The following is an 18,619-nucleotide window of genomic DNA, read 5'->3' as shown; positions in this document are numbered from 1 at the left end:
TGTTTTCTGTGGTGGAAGGGTTTATTATCTCTCTGCATCAAGGGCTGGATGTGTGCTGAGCTCAGCTTTTTCTTGTCCATCCCTTGCCTACCCAAGGTAGAAGCTCCAGTTGGTTCCTGACATAAACCAGCACATTTTTCATTAATAGAATGCCTGATTATCCCAGGCTCTGAAGAAGGGACTGAGGTTTGCCCTGCTAATTTTAAGTCTAGGATGGGGCACATGCTTATCTCAGTGAAGTGCTGAAACTGAGTCATGTGTGAGCCAGAGGCTTGGTGGAGAAATAGGAAATTATCTGGGAAGAAGCTGGCAGCGTGCAGAGCACGTTCCCATGGCAGTAACATTCAGCAAAGAGGTGGGAAGTAAAAGCTCTCCTATTTTTACCTTTCTGTACATCTTACAGAACTCAAAAATTGGAACTCAGGTTCTGGGGAAAAACTTCTGGCCCTGGAAGGAGACACATGACCTCCATCTAGAGCCATTAGTGATTTTGCCTTTTTTGGCTTTGGTTGTTGGATTCTACTGTTGGATACATTTTGTTTTCTAACAGAGATGAGATTTTGGTTTTTTTCCTGTAGCTTTTGGCTTTAGTCAGTTTCATTTGTGAAATTCTCATGTGTTTATACTTGAACATACTAAACAATTTTTTTTAAGAATGCCCCAAAGACTCCTGACCAAACACTTTTTGTATTTGATGCATCTGACCTCCATGAAACCTGCAAATGTTGCTCTGTGGATAACATGTTTGAAATAGCAGCTCCTGTATTAGCAAATTAGATGGGATTTTCTCCTTGGTCCTATTAGGATGTTTTGGGGAGTTCTGCATTTTCTGTTTTCAGCAGAAATATTATATTGTTTCTTTTTTTCTTTTCATATGATATGATGACAGGGGACATTTTCTGGTTTGGTGGACATGTGATCATTTTTGGGAATTGTAAATAATTGGTAACTTCTTGTTTTCATATCCATTATAAACTTATATTTTTCAACAGTTCCTGAAGAAATTGCTTTATTTTTTTTTCAAATCAGCCTAAAAATATTTTCCTAACTCTGTCCTTGCTGAGCCAGGTGTCCTTCCTGTCGCTGCACCTGGGAATGATGTTAGGCAGGTTTCCTTTAAAAATGAAGAGATGTGGGCAATGTTTTTAGCTGTGGAGAGGCTTTGCAAGGCCATGGGCTCCAAGGCTGTTCCATAAGCCCTGGATTTCACACCTGGTATGCCATGGGTGATGTTAGAGGCAGCACTTTTGGGATTTGGGTGGAACCTCCCAGTCCTTTGGGGGAACAGGGAGAGTTCTGGTGATCCAGGGACCACAGCACTGGGACAGAGAGAATACTCCAAACTGGCTGGTCTGGAGGTGAAGAAAAGCTGAAGATGGATTGAAGCATGCCCTTCCCAGTGTGTTCTCCTTGACAAGACAACATTTCTTAAGGCCTAGAGGTGACACTGCTGTTGTGCTTTCTTTCCTCTTTATAAATAGCAGCTGGCCCAAACCACTGACCTTAAATTCTTTGCATTAATCTCCCCTCACTGTGGCATGTGACACCTCCTCAGAGGCCATATCAGCTGTGCTCCCCCAGATAGCTCAGAAAAGCCTCTTGCTATGGAGAAGATTGGCTTGGTAAGAATGTGGTGTTGGCAGGCTGAGCCTTTTAGAGTTTCTCTTTTGGAATGATGGGAGCAGTTGGGGGTGTCCCTGCTCTGCTGCTTGGTACCTGTTTAACTCCTGTCCCTTCAGAACTACCCCAGACCCTGACTGAACATCCCTTTTCTTGCAATTATTCCCAAATCCTGGCTGAAACAGCCCAGCCCCCTGAACTATGTGCCCTTGAGAAAAGCAGGTGCTGCTCCCTGTTTCCATAGCAGCTGCTGGAGGAGCTGAGCAGCTCAGGCTGATCGTGACCAAGAGCCCACAGGAATCTGCACAAAACCCAGCAGAGTCTGCTCTGGAAAATCTGCATTTTCATTAGATGACTCAAGGAGTTGGTAAGTGTGTGTGTGTGGCAGTGGCTTGGTGGCTGCCAGAGGCTGTCACAGCTGTGTCACATTGCTAAAAGTGGCCTCTGGTGATGGGGAACAATTCAAGGACCAGCCAGGTTTGGGGTCTCACTCAGTAGTTTGTCCATGCTGGTTAATCCTTGGGTAACCAGCACCTCTCACTCCACTGTTCTGGAGGAGCTTTGCCTTCTGTGCCTTTTTTTTTCCTGAGCAGAAATCTTCCAAGGCTTTTATCAAAGGCAAAATCTTAATTATGTCTAATGAAGGCACACACTTATTTTCCCCTCCCCTGAGAGCTCAGGGCAGTGGGAAGCCGAGTGCTGGAAGGGCTGTGCTGTGACAGAGCACAGGGCTGGTGTCACTGTGGTGGGCAGAGGGGAGCCTCAGGCACAAAAAGGATCTCCCCAAACCCATGGGGAGACCAAAGCAGGGATTTCTGCTTCCTTGAATGATAAAAGAGCAAAAAAGAAAAAAGCTTTTTTCTGGAAAAATAGGGCCAAACCATAGCTTTGTCACAGAGGTAGAAAAATTAATTGCTTAAATCTCATGTTTGAAGGGCTTTTGCCCTGCCATCCCCTCCCAGCTCAACAACAGCAGGACACCACTGGCATTTTTCTTCTGGTCACCTCCCCACTGTGGCACAGAAGGGCCAAGGGAATGATGTCCTTCCCTTCCCAGACAGAGGGATATGGCCAAGACCACATTTTGAAATATCAAGCCTTATACAGCAAAGCCTTTCAAACATGAGTTTTAAGTAATTAATTTTTCCACCTCTGTGACAAAGCTATGGTTTGGCCTTATTTTCCAGACAAAAGAAAGCTGATGTGTCCCTGACCAAAATCCTGGCAGTGGGAGGAACCAGACCATGGGAGGGAGCTGCTGGGGTGAGTCTCACAGAGGTGATGGAGGTTGGGAAGGTGCTGCAGAACATTCCCTTGCTGCAGATGCTGGAGCAGGGAGTGAGGCTGGGGAAGGGTGCAGGCAGGTGGTGGCTCCATGTCCTGCCAGCCCTTTGCCCAGCAATCAGGGCACTGCTCTCTGCCAGCATTCTGGAGCAGAGCTCCCTTCTCCCCTCAGCTGTGTATGTGCCCAGGCTCAGAGGCTGAAATGACATTTTATTTATCCCTTCTTAGTTTTCATGTGTCCCTGGTGCATTGCTTGCAGCATTGCTTACAAGGAAAAATAATCCTGCATGAGGCTTTGGCATGAGAGAGCCTGGGAGTGCCAGGGCAAGTTGTGTTCCTGGATAAATGTGTGCAGCCCCAGGGGCTGGGCAGAGGCAGCTGTGGCTCACAGGGATGAGCAGCCCTGGGTCAGCAGTGAGTCCATCCCTGTCCCCCCTCTCATAGCCATGAGGCTCTGGGGTCTGGCAGCCATGGAGAACAGGCACTCAGTGCTTTGCTTTAATTGGCATGGGGGTGTTTGCTCAAAGGTTGGACTCCATGACCTTGGAGGTCCTTTCCAACCTTTGTGCCTCCATGGCTCTTCCTCTCCCAGGGATGAGCTTGGATGTGAGAACACATCTTCCAGCTCTGCACACCCACACGTGTCCGTGGGCTCAGCTCCCCAGGGGCTCTGTGGTCACTCTCAGCATATTCCTCACCTCACCCCATCTGCAGCTCCCAGTAGGTCACAGAGCTCCTCCTCTCCAGTGTGAGTCTGTCCCCTGCTGCAGAGCCAGGATTTCTCCTTTCTGCCCTTATCTCATGCGGGCTCTGTGCTGCCAGGGCCTGTCTGGGACTCCTGTGTTCCCTGATAGGAGATAAGCTCGAGTGCTGGGGCTGCACTGCTCTGCCCCAGCCTGGGCTGCAGTTCTGCCTCCTCACAGCCCCATCCCAGCAGGGACAGAGGCAGTGAGCCCCCCTGCACCAGTGCTGCACTCAGGGCTCCTCACAGGACCTCTCTGCAGGTGCACAGGTGAAAGGGAAACGTGGGACAACCCCAAAGTCGTGAATCGTGGTTGAGTCAGAGCTGGCTCTCCAGTGCTGCTCTCCTGGGTTTGGGCTCTTCACAGAATCATGGAATGGTTTGGGGGAGAAGAGACCTTAAAGCCCATCTCATTCCACCCCCTTCCACACCTCCCACTATCCCAGATTGCTCCAAGCTCCATCCAACCTGGCTTTGGACACTTCAGGGATTGGACACCCTGTGCCAGGCTCTCACCACCCTCACAGGGAAATCCTTTTTCCAGGACTCTACAACCAAAAGCTTTGTGGGGACCAATTTACAAAAGCTACTAAAGGTAGCCCTGAGAATCTCAGTGCAGGTTGTTTCAGGAGCTGTTACAATTATGTGTCAATTCATGGCACTGTATTTTTATTTTATTTTTCATAGGTGCTTCTTCAGGGCATTGCTAAAAATGTTTTGCTTTAAAACTTGAAAACGTGAAGGAATGAAAGGAGTATTTGCAGCTGCTGCACATTAACAGCTTAAGGAGATGTGAGAGAAGAAATAGGGAACAAAACCTGATTTGCATCAGCAGAGGAAAGTCCCTGCAGAGTTTCAAGAAAGAACTGTGGAGGTCAGAGGGCTTCTTCAAATGAAGGAATTGTTGCCTCAGTCTGCTTAAAACTGAGGTTAGAAAATCACAAAACCAAGGGAGAAAACTCGTAGAAAGGCAAAGTTTGAGATGTGCTGCAGTCAAGGATTGGTGTTAGCTGAGGCACCAGAGCAGAGCTCCAGCCTCACCCGGGCTGTGCTGGGCTCAGCAGCTCATGGTCTTCCCTGTGCCCTCCTCATCCCCCACAGGGGCTTTTCCAGCCTCCCTGTGCAGGGAGAAGTGTCCAGGAGCTGTTGGCTTTTCCAGGATCTCACCAAAGCAGCTGTGAGTTGGCTGTGTCCCCTCCCCACCCCTCCCTCCCTCCCTCCCTCCAAAACTGGGACATCTAAATTTAACCTGCTATCAACAGATGAGGCTGGAGTGTTTCCACTGTGGCAAGGAATCCCACTCAGAATCTGTCCTCTCCCCTGCTCCAGCTCCATCCCTGCACATTCCTTCCTTTGAGCTGGGAGTTTCCTTCCTCCTCCTCCCCACCTGCACTTGTTTGTGTCACTGCCACAGCACTGATACCCAGCAGGTCTTTGCTCTGCTGCTTTTTTGGAGAAGTTTGGATGCTGCTTTGCCAGCTGAATCAGAGACCAGCAAAACTTCTCACAGACCAAACAAATGTGCAAAGGAGAAAGCTGTGTCTTGCTTGGGCAGAGCCGGTGGGATGGATGGGAGCCTGCAGTGGGGTCAGGCTGTGGCAGGAGGAGCTGGAGCACGAAGATGCCAGTGGGTTTAAGAGATCAGCAGTGCAGCTGTCCTGGCTGCTTGGCCAAGCACCCCCTGCTCTCCAAAACTCAGCACTTTCCTTTACTGGAAAGCAAACAAAACCTAAATGTGAAAATTTTCGGGGGCAGGCAGGGAATAACGGAATAAGTACAGGTGGTGTTTGAAAACCACACAGACTGCAGCATCTTCCAACCTCTCCCCTGCCCAGGGCTCTGCGCTGCTGCCTCTCTCCAGATGTGATATTTTCAGTGAACATCTGCGCGGGGTTTTGCTAAATAAGCCAGTGGTGTCAGGAAACCGAAGCGTGCGGAAGTTCAGCGCTGCCTGCACCGACCAGCCCGGCTGCCCCCAATGCACAGCAGGCTGGTGATGAAAAATGCAGGATGTTGGCTGGTGCTGTTCACCAGAAACCTCCTGGCTCTGTCTACTGCAGCCCAAGAGCTGACACAGAGAGAGAATTGATGGTAAATAGGATATTCCAAACGTGAGCGCAGAGCTATTTGTTTAAAAACAGCCACCGCCCAAACAACTCCAGGCAGACGCTTTTGAAAATTTCACTTTATTTCTCTGTTATAAAAGCAGGGTTTTGTATTTTACATCTCTGTAAGTGTCCAGACTCGGTACATCTTGGTTTTGTTTTCACAGTATCTCTGCAAGACCAAGGACGATTCTTATTGCTGCGCCGGGAGCCAGGGCAGGAGGGCCGGCGGTGCCTCGCCTTTTCCCCGGGCTGGACCCAGCCTGGCGCCGGCTCCACAGGTCTCTACCCCTCCCCAAGGCTGCTGAGGGTCTGTGCTGGCTCCCCGAGGGGCTGCCCCTCTCCTCCCACGCTCATCTCGGTGTCAAGGGCAGGGAAGGAGAACCACGAGGTCCCTGACCCACTCGGTGCCTTGGCCGCGCTCAGCAGCCCCTGGGGGCAGGTGAGGGTCTGGGCCAGGGCTGCTGCCCACCCTGGAGCACCACAGGGCTGTGACAGGATGGCCAGGCTGCACTCTGAGCCCCTCTGGGGGTTTGGGTCTATAAAGAGCTGAGAGCATCACTGCTGGGAAGGGTGAGGCACAGACACGCTCACGTTCACCCGTGTACGCCGTGTCGGTGCCCCAACACCTGCCCAGTGTATCCTTTGTGTATTCCTGGTTCTGCCAAAAGCTGCCAGAGAAGGAGCTTGATTCACCTCTGCTCATTTGCCACTCTGCCATGGGTCCCCAGACATTGAAGTCCCCACTGGAACCCTGTCAGTCAATCCCTGTTGTAACCACCAGCCTTAGCAACAGCGGTGTCTCAGAGCCCCTGTTACTTCCAGCCATCCTTCCTGTTACAGACAATCTGTCCCTGTCAGTTTTGTAATGAAGCAGCATTGGAAAAACATCACTTTTAATCACAATGCATGAAATCTCCAAAGAGGCAGCATCGCTCTCTCTGCCGTGTCTGGGGATGCAGATGGAGGTGAGGGGGCACATTTTGACCTAGGCACGGGATAAAGGCATTCTTTGGGAAGGGAGAAGTCCATGCAAAGCCGACCCCAGAGTGAACTTTGAATTTTGTGTTTACTGCTCAGCCGGGTCCGTTCAGTGCAACAGGACAAATTAGCCAGGAGGTTACTATCAAATTGCATGGATGTATCCAGTCCACCAGGTAGAGGGAATAGGAGGAACCAGATTTGCTTAATGCACTGGGAGACTAAGTCCAACACAAAGCTAAGTGGAAAAGGACGTAGGTGTTCCCTGAATGTGGTTTTTGGTGACTGAGAAGAAATCTTTCCTTGGAATTTCTTTGTGCAGCTAATTAAGACAACTGGGTCCGATTCCTTCGACCCAGGCTGACATCAGTGAGAACTCTAAGTACTCAGCACCTGGAGACAAAGTGAATACCAGACACAAATCCCCCTTCTGCTCCCACCCATGGGACTCAGCAGCAGCCAAGATGCATGAGAGCATGATCAGCTATTCACCCACAGCTCACAGTTTGTCCTCTTCTGCATGTATTGCCTCGGAGAAAATACAGACAAGTCCCAAAGGGCTGTGCTAGTGGAGCTATAGTTGGATGTGAATCCAGGTAAGAAAACGGAGTTTAATACAGAGAGTGACTGTGCAAGTCCAAGTCTCCCTAACTTCATCCCTTATAGTCCCAAAGCGAGACTGAGGCACCCTTTGGCTTGTGGATTTGGGGTTGATCCAGTCCAGTCGTTTCCAAGCTGGAATTCCCATCTCGGAGCTCTGCCCGTGGAAAGGAGCAGCTCCATGGCTGAGCATCTCTGAAAGCCAGTGGATGAGGAGGGTGGGCTCCCCTGCAGGCAGGGGAATGGCTGCAGAGCCCCAGGATCCTTGTTTGCTGGTTTGAGGCTGTCCTGGTGGGGGACACAACTCCTGGGTGTGCATTCCCCAGGCAGGGGTTGGTGTTGAACCTGTCGCCAAAGGAGGTGGTGTGGCTGTGGAGAAGTGAGGAAGGAGAATTTCTTGCTGGTAAGGTCCTGTGTGGAAGATGGGGGTAGGAATAGCAGCTGATTGGTGCCTCTCCATGGGGAGAGCCTTTTGAGCAGCGTGTGTGGGGTTGTGAGACCTGTTCAGACCAGCTCGGCAGGGCCAGGCTTGTACCTGGCATGCAGAACTCTCCTCAGTCCCAGCTCTTGAGGCAAGTTGTTAATAGGAGGAAGAAATATTTTCTGGGGGAAGGAGCTGCAGAGGGAAGCGATCTGCCTGAGGCCATGTGCTGGAGCAGGGCAGATCCTCCACTCCCCATCCTGTGCCCTGGCCTCCAGATGCCACCTCTACCACAGAACTTCCTCTGCCTTCAAACCCCTCCCTCCCATTCAAACAGCTCTTGTGCCTCATCCTCCTCTGCACAGGAGCATCTGGTTATCTCAGCAGCCATCTGGTCCTTATTAAAAGCTACAGGTTTCACCTCCTCCTCCAAATGCTCCTTCCTCACTGAGGATCCACACCCAGGGCTCAGGTGATGCCCTGCCTACACCTTCTTGTGTGTTTCCCTTTGCTACAGTGGATGTTTGTGCCATGACAGACAGGGACAGTGTCATGGCCCTGCCTGTACCTCCTTCCTGACAGCCAGGTAGATCATGAGGTCATTGGGAAGAAAATGATCTGTGAATCCCAATGTGACTGGTTAGCACAGAAGGAAGAGTTTTCCTCAGCTGTTGCTGTGTTTGCCGGGAGTGGGTCCCTGTAATTTTCAGACGTGGCTGCTCCTGAACTACAGATCATGCTGGGTAAGATCTGCCCCCTCTGACACCTGTGTGTCTCCAGTGACTTCAGAAGGATCCTTGGGACACCCCGCTCTTTGTACAGCTCCATAACTGGGATTTCACAGCAAACAGGGCCACAGAGCTTCACCCGACAGCAGCAGGCACGCCAGCTCTTATCCACGAGAAGGTGAGGCTGTGGGCTAGCTGGGAGAACATCTGTGTGTCCTAAAGACAAATGTCCCAGTGGGACATCCCCCCCTTGACTGGTGTTGACTCCCAGGGCCACAATTCCAGCTGTGAGGTGATTGATTCCCTGTTGGGCTGCTAAGGGAGGCTGAGACCACCACGAGTGATGAGCAGCACGAGGAGCTTCCACGGCCTCCTGCAATCAGGGAGAGGTGGCCTGGGAGCTCCCCTCGAGAGCCATCTGACAGCAGGGTTGTTATTTGCATTGCTTTGAAACTGAGATGATTTCCGTGCTTCCTTGTTCCAGGTTTTAAAAAGAGGAAGATTTTCTTGCTTCTTCCAATTTCATGCCCTTTGTACCCATCAGCCCATGCCACGCTGACAGCCTATTCCTTGTTCCAAAACTTTTTCTCCAGAATTCTGTAGAAAGGACATTCTGCCTGGTGGTGGTTTTGTTGTTTTTTTTTTTTTTTTTCAAACATAGCTTTAAGGCAAAAGTTTGGCAATGCAAAGCAAAGTCTACATAAGGCCGCATGACTTGGATTTGCAACTCAGAACCTTACAGCTTAAAAAAAAATACCTTATCTTAAATAGTCAACTTTTTGCTCCAGGAACTTGTTTCATTCTCAACCAAAAAGGAAAAAAAAATTCTTAAAATCCCAAATAAAATGTTCATATTGTTCTGGGCAGTTCTGGACAAGCTAATGAGACTGAAGTTCAAACGGGAACTAAAGTAGGGAAGAAAAAATAAAAGCTATAGGGTAGACATCAGTGTTAGTTTCTTCCCTTAGGAATCCAGTGATGAGACAGACCCAGTCCAAGGTCTCCTCTTTAGCTTTAGCACAGTGAAATCCGTCCCAATGGGAGAAGGTAGAATGGTTGCATTTGTTGAATGAATAAAAAGTGCATTTAGGTTTTGCTCAGATTATAGGTGTGTATCCTAATACCTAAGTGATTGTTTTGCTTCGGGTTTGTTTTCTCCCTCTCGCTGCCGGGACGCCAGGCGTGCATTATCGATGCTTTGGGGGTATCACCACGAGTGGTGGTCCATCCTTTGGCCTCCACATGAGTACCTGAGCATCATTGGCATTGGGTTTGACAAGGGCACTGGGTGGTATTGGCTCATTCTTGCTGAGGACCTGGGGCTGCTCTTGGGCAGAGGGCTCCTGCAGCTTGGCACGCTGCCCCAGGGGCCTGCTGGGGTTCACCTCGATGCCCAGCCTCATGCGCCATTTGATAGTCTGCAGGGTCACCATCTCGTTGGTGGCCGTGTTGGTGGCCACCAGCCAGGTGGTGAAGCTCTGATCCCGGTGGATGCTGGTGAGCTTGGCCACGTTGCTGTCGCTGACGGGCACGGCCCACGTCACGCTGGGGTAGAAGTTGTCGTTCATGCTGATGTTGAACTTGGACTCCTTCTTGGTGGGACCCACGATGGTGCAGGTTTCTGTGGTGTTCCCATACCAGGGATAGTTCACTCCGTCTGAGTCACTGATGGCCTGGATTTTACCGTCCAGGAGATCTGGAAGCTCCCAGCTTGACCTGCCATAATCAACAGCAAATGATGGATAATTAATTAATTAATTAGTTTAGAAACTTGCTGGATTTTAGAAAGGAGAATGAAGAGCTGTGGATGCATTACCTCTCTGGAATTTGTGCCCTTTGTGCCATCCCTGCCATTAGAAGCATCCTTCTCATCAGGCCTGCTCTCAATCCGCTCATCCCCTGAATTTCTCTCTGGATGAGCCACTGTCCCTCCCCGCTGTCTGCCTGGCTCTGGAAGTGTAACCCATCCTCCTGCAGCCCTTGGAAGGACCCAGCCCGAGGGCTGCACTCCAGGCTCTGGACTGGGGATGGTGTTACAGTAATCAGAGAGCCCCAGGTGGAGCTGCTTGTAAAGCTGCCCGCACTGCTCACCTGCGAGAGGGACACAAAGGTCAGTGCTGCTAGCAGGAATGTGAGGGAAAACACTCCCCTGTCACCTTGTGCTGCTTGATGCACAGCTTGGAGTGGGTTTTTTCATTAGCTTCCAATTTAATTTTTAAGATTAGATTTGCCAATAGAGGCAAACTGCTGTAAATGTCTCAGAAGAAGGGTTGGATGTTTGCTCTGAGACGGCACGGCCACAGATCACTTGCTCAGTGCACAGCAGCTGTTTTAAGGACAATCTTTTAAAAACCAGGCTGGCAGAGGTGCCTCTCATGCACCTTCTCCTTCCTGCTCATGAATCAGCACTCCTCATCACCCAGGGATGGTGTCCCAGCAGTGAAGGTGGCAGAAGGGACTGGGTGGCAGCAGCAGTGGTGTTTGCACCTGACCCTGCCATAGCACTGGCTGTGCTCCAGTTCCCCAAGCCTTGTGGCTCCCTGCTGCAGGCTGGGACATGGGAAATGATTTATCTTGGAGAGACACAGAGGGGACGCCCTGAGGCTCCTCAGGGTCAGGGTGACTGTCCAAGCCTTTCATAAGTCTGGTGCTGCAGCTTAAAATAGCCCCTTGATTGCAGAGGAGCCTGTGGCTGGGGGTACTGGTCGGCCTGGCTGGCTCTTGCACGGCTCTGGGATGGCTGCTCTGGCCAGGGAGATGTGACTGTCTCACAAGGCTGTTTTGACTGTTAATTAGTTAATGACCGTGAAGTGCCTCCATGTTTGTACCCGCTGGATCGTTCAGCACTTAGCTGTGTCTGGCTCTGGCTAGAGGATACCACGGGGGATTTCAAGGTCTCATTTATCTATTTTTTCATGCCAGGGTCCTGGCAAACACCTCCCCACGGGAGATGAAGTGTGAGCAGGAGGTGGGGTGCCCTGGGGGCTGCAGGATGCTGGGAGCAGCAGGAGCAGGGGATGCTCTGAGCAGCAGGGGCTGCAGGGATGCTCTGAGCCGCAGGAGCAGGGGCTGCAGGGATGCTCTGAGCCGCAGGAGCAGGGGTTATGCAAGCACAACATCTCCCTGCTCAGATTTACAGGCTGCTGTCAGCTACAGCACCGCAGCTGCAGCAATGCCTTCCTCCCGCGCTCGTCGCCAGCAGGCAGAGGGAGTCCTTTCCCTGGAAGAAAATATTTAGTGAAGGCAGCCAAAAGGAGATCCCTGAGCAGTCCTGCCAGGACCCTTGTGCACTGCAGAGATGTTTATGTGCTCTGCTCTGCTCTGCAAACCGGAGTCATCCTGGCTCACCACCCCTTGTGCCCTTCAGGCAGAGCTGAGCAGGGGAAGGCTCAGGGATGGCCCAAGGAAGGCTCAGGGAAGGCCCAGGGGATGCTGAGTGACCCAGCCCTCGCTGATGGAGGAGTGGAGGTCCTGCTCTGCAGCCCCCACCCCTCCCTGCTGCACAGCCCAGCTCCGAAACCCCATCTGGGCGCTCTCCTCTCCCTGTCACCTGCTGGTTTAGGATTACTTTCCATTCAGACAGGGGCTGGTGCTCAGCTTGGCTGTCACCCAGGGCTGAGACGTGGCAGAGGTTGATGCTGAGGTGCAGCCACAGCATCTCTGCAGGTATCCAGGTGCCAAACCAGGAGCTGAGATGCCCCAGAGGGTGAGAACCCTCCTGGGCTGCTCCAGCCTGCTCAGATCAGAGCTGCTGGCTGGATGGCAGGAGAACCTGACAGAGAATGCTCAGTAAATGCAGCTCCTCTGAGATCTGCTTGTCCCCATCTTCATTCCCAGGTCAGGACGGAATTGCAGGAGCTTCTGGGGATTTGCCCAGGATTTAAATAAGAGCACGAGGGTGGAGCTGTCAGGGCCTGAGCAGGATGGTGCCTGCAGAGCCTGCAGCATCCCAGGGCAAAGCTGAGCGTGGTTGGGCTCAGGGTGGCCCAGGAGGACACCCAGCTTGAGCAAAGGCGTGGGCAGGAATGGGGAAGGAGACACCAGCCTGCGTTTCTTCAGAGAGCACACTGTGCCTAATTTGAGCCAGTGTGGTTAACCCCAGGGTTTCAAAACCATCATGCTTCATCTGCTCTGCTTGGAACAAGCAGAAAAACGAGGCCTCATGATGATCCCATGACTGGAGCAGAGCAGAGGCTGCCTGGTGGCTGCTGCTGGTGACTGTCCCTCTCCTGATGCTCCAGCAAAGCCCCTGTGCCAGCCAGGCAGGCAGCCTCTGCTCGCAGAGCGTGTCCATGCTGAATAATATGCCAACAACTGGATGATTTTGGAAAGAATGCTGTGGAATGATCTTTGGCTGCATCAGCATCTTTCTGTGGTAGTGTCGAGCCAAGGAGAGACCAGAAAGTGCCCAGTAAACACTTTGCTGACAATAGCAGGAAGGAGGCATGAAAAGCAACCAAGCTATCTGGTTTCGTGGGTTCACTGATCAGCTCCAGGATCAGTAGGTTCTGCCTCGCAACACTGACAGGCCTGTTTCTGCCTCTTCTGAAACCTTCAGAGCCACTGTGGGCACCACCAGAGCCTGGAGCTGCCAAGAAACCTCTCCAACAAATGTCTTCTTGCTACCAGAAGGAACTTTGAGCTATTTCTTGTGGTACAAGCAGAGCCCTGCTGCTGACAGCCAAGCAGCTTTATGTAGGTTTTGGCTTCCCAGTTCTCATTCAGACACTTTTTTCCTCTTCTGTCACACAGAACAAATCCTCCTGAGCTCCAGATGTCTGTCCCACAGCACCCAGCAGGGCAGGGACAGCAAAGCCAGCCCTGGGCATCCAGCAGTGGGGAACATGCAGGTAACCTCTCCAGACAGGCACCAGGCACTGCTGCAACCTCAGCTCTAATTGCCTAAAGCCAGCTCCTAATTAGTCACAGGCCAGATGGACTTGCACAACCTTCTGCTTTCCAGCACCTTCCTCTCCAAGCTCCCTAAAAAAGAGCAGCCCCTGTGGGGCACAGCCCCTGCCTGGTGGAGGGAGCAGGACCATGTACTGAAACTCTGTCTCAGGATTTCACATCCTGCTCCTGCCTCCCTCCACCACTGCCCTGCACTGGGGACTCACTGAGAGAAAGAAAACCTGATAGCCAGAGCTGCTTAATTTTAAATTCTCCTTTACAGTGCCTCTCTCACCTTTTCCAGCATGGCAGGCAAGTCAGGGCAGGGTTAGAGTGAAGAACAGGAAGGAAATTGAAGATGTTGCTGGGCTGCTGTGGTCCCTCTTCCTCCCACCCTCCAGCTGTGTGTTCCTGCCCCATCTCCTGAACCAGCAGCAGTGTTTGGGGCTGGGTCAGGGAGTGGAACTAGCACAAAACTGGCATTAGGAAAAGGGGAACAATTGCTGCTGGTTTAGGGCAGCAAACTCAATGGACAACCCATGGAACTGGGCTAAGGTGGGTGAGATCCAGGGGCCACTGCAGGGCAGCAAAGCCTTGTCCTCTGAATCCCTGGAGGAGTAAATTCCCACAGGGAACTGACCTCCCTTCACTTTCTTTGGAAAAGATGCCCTTGTGGTGTTTTTGATCGTGTCCTCCCTCCTGGGGACTGGGGGTTTATTCTCTTGGCAATTTGAGTTCATTATGTCCCTGCTGCAGGGCATGGAAGATTTAATCTCACCAGGAAGAGATGCCTGGGAAGATGGAGTGATGATATAAGGATGCAAGTGCCCCATCAGGTCTTCCAGGGGGAGAAACATCCACAGGAAAACTTCTCCAGATTCCTGGCTGATCAAATTCCAACTCCAATTCATTTATCTCTCTCTTTTGCATATCTCCATCTGCACAGCTTCTTGCACATCTCCATGGAGATGAAGGAGGCTGGATAATGCCATTCCAGCAGGGCCCAGAGCTGGCACAGGTTCCACCAGGTGCAGAAACCAGCACCCAGCCCAGCAGATGCCAGCAGGGACCTGGTCCAGCTGCTCCTGCTCAGGTCACAGCTCTGGCCTGATGCTGCTGCCTCCCTGTGCACAGCAGATCCTTCCCTAAGGACCAGGGTGAAATCCTGCATTTTAGGGAGGAACAGCAACACCGACCATGGGTGCACAGGGAGGGGTCACAGAGCACATCCCCATCCCCATGCTGAGGGTTTTCATGTTCCCTGCAGCATCTCCTGACTCACATGTAAAGCAATGCCAGCACTGAATGTGTTAGCTGAGCTCTAATTCTCTCCCTTTAAATTTAAAAATGCTGCATTTAGCCCCCAAATTGTCAGTGCCACTTTAAACGTGCGTGTCTAAATTATCCCCTCTGTACTCCCATCCCTATAGCAGCATTATGCACAGCTCCATCTGCTCCAGTATTTCTCAGCTGTTTCCATCCTCAATGTAATGGCCAGCTTATGCACAGCTAACAACTTCCCAGCAGAGAAGTGCAAAATTAATCCAGAGCCTGCTGTAAGTATTGGTGCTCCGGTCGGATGAGTGATTTTTGATTATTTGGGGGTTTTTGTTTGCCAGTCACCACAGGGGTTAAACACATGGATGTGGCAGTGGCCTCTGCCTGCCATGGAGGGTTGGGGCTGTGCTGGCATCAATCGATGCAGCTCTGTGGAGGTCAGAGGGACTACATCGAGTTTCACCAGCCAAAGCCTTGGCCCATCCTCTCTCCCAGGTTTGTGTCCTCTCTCTCTCTGCAATGGTCTTCCAACCCATGTTTCAATGGCATTGAAGAGGCCTTTCCTCCTAAATGCCTTTATTTATAGCCTTCAGATGGCAATGAGTCTATAGAAAGAGAGTGCAGGAACAGACAAATTCCTGCTTGTGTTTGGGTAACTTTTTTTTTTTTTTTTAATCAGTTAAATGTCAGTGAACCTCCTAGGGAAACATCTTTGTTTCCATGATTTTCTAGCTAAAAGCTCTCATACATAGCTGCAGTGTTTAATTCTACCAGTTTACAGCAGCACCTACTACTCCTTTTTTTTTTTTCCTTTTCGTTTTTTGTCCCAAAACATTCCAGTAAGGGCAGGCTGTACCAAATCCTCATTTTAAGCACAGGGAAACTCAGGTGCAGGGAAATAAAAGGCCATACTGAGGTTTGCAGCACTGGCAGCATCACTCTGTGCCCAGTCCCCTCTATTTCAGTGCATCTGAGCTGTATTTATACAAAGTGGACTTTTCTATTTTCCCTTTGCAGCTGGTGGCTAAAGACAGGATTCCTAAATGAGCCTGAGAATTGCACATGCAAATCCCAAAGGCCTGCAATTGGGAACATCTGAGCAACAAATTGTCCTTGCTAAAGATGCTCTTGGAGCCAAGAAAGCCTACAGATTTCAGGCCTGCTGTAAATACTTCTAAAATCACAATCAGCCTGCCTGCGCTGCTGCTGTTTGCCAGGTACCAGTTTGCCTCTCAGTAAACTTTCTGCTTGAGCAGAGAGGGGACATGGGGACAGGAGGGGGGGCAGATTGTCACCTGGGGCTGTTCCTCCTTCCCTGGGGTCCCTGAGAGGGAAGGGAAGGGAAGGGAAGGGAAGGGAAGGGAAGGGAAGGGAAGGGAAGGGAAGGGAAGGGAAGGGAAGGGAAGGGAAGGGAAGCTGTGCATGCAGATGTTCAGGCTGTCAGGAAGGTGCTGCATTCACTCATTCCTGCTCTCCCTCTCCCCCAGCTCTCCTCATTCAGGGATTTTTTAAGCTGCCCAGACTGTCCCTCAGGGGCTGAGCCAGCATCTCCCTGGCTCTGGGCAGAGCAGGGAGAGGATTCCCAGACCTGACCTTCCCGTCCTTCCTCCCTCAGCCCCAGAGCCTGGGCAGCATCAGCAGCTCCAGCCACTGACCCATCTGCCAGCACGGTCAGGCTCTGTCCCCCTGGCTGGACAGACACATTTCTGCTGCACCAGGAGGCTGCACCTGTGCTGCCCAGCACTGTGGGTTGCAGAACTGCTGCTCTGTGCAGGCATTTGGGGATCAGGTGCTGGGGCTGATTTAGCTGTGGGCCAAAGCCTGCAACATTTGGAGAACAAGCTGGTGGGGGACTGGGGGGAGATGACTTCTCTTGGCAGGGAGGTGACATTCTGATTTGACTCATTCCTGCCTCACTATGACTGTCTGACCAGCACCACGGGGATTCCTGGTGTGCAAGCAGCCCCTGATTCCTCCCACCTCACATTTACACCCGTATATTCCCTTTCACATCCCCCGTGAGGGAGGGTAACGTGAAATCCGCACCCTGCTCCAAGGTGATGTGGATGGTTTAACTACCAAGGAGTTAAATCCAGCTTGTGATTCCCGTGGGCTGCCTGCTGCTGTGGGCAAAGCAAGCAGGATTCCTCCTGTGACGTTCAGTGGGCTCCGAGCTGCCAGCCACAGCTCACTGCAGCAGCAGCACAGAGCACTCCAGGGACGGCCCCGTGCCACAAGTGTCAGCCCTGGGCTCGCCCTGGGGCTCCTCAATGGGCACCTTTGGGATGGGGAGGGATGCAGGCAAGAGGAGCTGCGGGTCAGGAGAGCCACTGGTGTCACACACCCATCAAAGCAGGGCTGCTGCCGGGGTTTCAGGATCTCCTGTGCGGCCCAAGAGCTGTTGTGGAAGGGCTTTGCTTTTGGGTTCCTACCAGAACAAGTGGGGTTTGGTTGGGGCTTGGGCGAATTCCCACTCGAGGAGAACACCACCCACTGCTTTGAAAGGGCAGGGACAAGCTCTCCTGTATTTTAAACACACGCCAAAGTCCTGTTAAGTTTCGGAGGGGCTGGGTTTTTAAACATGGATTATAAAAATTATAATTTTTGGCTTAATCCACTATTTCCCAAGCAGGCCACGGCCCTGCCTCTCTCCCCCTTCCCACCCGCACGCGCCCTCCCCTCGGCAATACTCACATCCCCTGGTCCCCGTAGTGGTTGTAGAACTCCATGTGGCTGCAAGCCTGGATCCAGCCCACGATCCAGGTCTCCTTCTTGGGGAGAGGGGGCACCAACACCTGGGCAGAGGCTCGGAAGTGAGGGGTGCGGTAGCGCAGCACCACGCTGGAGGACTCGTCAATGCTGGTGGGAACGGGATCGATGGAGGCTTTCACTTCAACCACTGAAATGCTCTCCCGGAAAACTTTGGATTTGCAGCTAATGCTCTGAATACAGCCCATGGCATACCCCGAGTACAGTCTGACGCAGCTCCTAGGGTACTCCAGCAATCCTGGGGAATATTAGGCATTGAAATTGTCTGGTGCTAGATCAATTACAGATCTTCTTGGTTTGCAATTTCAAAACTGATATCCATAGGATAGAAAATTCATCACGTAAAGCCTTAATTCGAATATCTGTCTTACAAGTACTGCTTCTATTTTTGAGGTTAGCTGCGCTTCAGAAGCAAAAGGGCCTTTAAATTTTTTTCCCCTTTTAATGACCCATTAAATCTCTTGCTTAAACAGTCTTTGGGTTAAAAAAAAGTCTCTTGAGTTCAATAAATAAAGGTGGTGTTCTTAGCTGATATATTTAGTCCTTCCTTTGCTCAGATGCAGTCTGTCATTCACCATCAAACATAGGACTAGCCGGTATTTCCCTTTATTCTTTGGATGAAAAGCAGAATGTTGATAGACACATCTATATAAATAATGAAATAGTTTTTAGCCCCAGCTTGTCACAACCGGTGTGGATTTCCACTTCCTGACTTGCAGTTGTTCATAACTTCCTTTCGCACAAAATTACAATAATAACAGAAAGAAACGACGGCTGGAAAATGCAAAAAGTCGCCGAATCTCCGATTCTGGAGGCTCCTCCGCCAGCGCTGTCTGGGCTTTGGGGATTAATTTTTTTTTTTCTCTTCTCCTTAGAAATAGCCGGGCGCAGGGACGCGAGCGCGGTGCCGGTGGGGCCGGCGGCTCCGGGCGCGCAGCGGGGCAGCGGCGATGGAGCCTCCCCCGCGCCCGCCGGGGCCGCGCCGCTCCGCGCCCGCTCAGCGCCCGCTCAACGCCGCCCGTGACATCCCCCCCACGCACCGGCCCGGGGGCGCCGCTCCCCTTCCTCCTCCTCCTCCTCCTCCTCCTCCTCTCTCCTCCTCGGCGAGCGGCTCTCCGCAGGGGTGTCCGACCTTCCTCCTCCTCCTCCTCCCGCTGGCGCTCCGGGGCGAGCCGGCTCAGCCGGCGGGGCTCATGGGCGG

At 51.8% G+C, this 18,619-nt stretch overlaps 1 protein-coding gene across 1 annotated transcript; it reads right to left on the bottom strand.

Annotated features, from left to right (window-relative positions):
* Positions 1 to 5,846: 5,846 nt before the first annotated feature.
* On the bottom strand, positions 5,847 to 18,555 carry FAM78A (family with sequence similarity 78 member A). Its single transcript, XM_058818230.1, has 2 exons — positions 17,344 to 18,555; positions 5,847 to 10,197 (listed from the first exon to the last, which is right to left on the bottom strand). Exons 1-2 carry the CDS (start codon positions 17,604 to 17,606, stop codon positions 9,669 to 9,671), a joined length of 792 nt encoding a protein of 263 aa, XP_058674213.1. The 5' UTR covers positions 17,607 to 18,555; the 3' UTR covers positions 5,847 to 9,668.
* Between the last annotated feature and the right edge of the window lie 64 nt (positions 18,556 to 18,619).

Source organism: Ammospiza caudacuta, chromosome 21 (assembly GCF_027887145.1).
Source record: "Ammospiza caudacuta isolate bAmmCau1 chromosome 21, bAmmCau1.pri, whole genome shotgun sequence".
Classification (NCBI taxonomy): Eukaryota; Metazoa; Chordata; class Aves; order Passeriformes; family Passerellidae; genus Ammospiza; species Ammospiza caudacuta.
The sequence above is the reverse complement of the archived record's forward strand: the minus strand, read 5'-3'. Positions and strand labels throughout refer to the sequence as shown.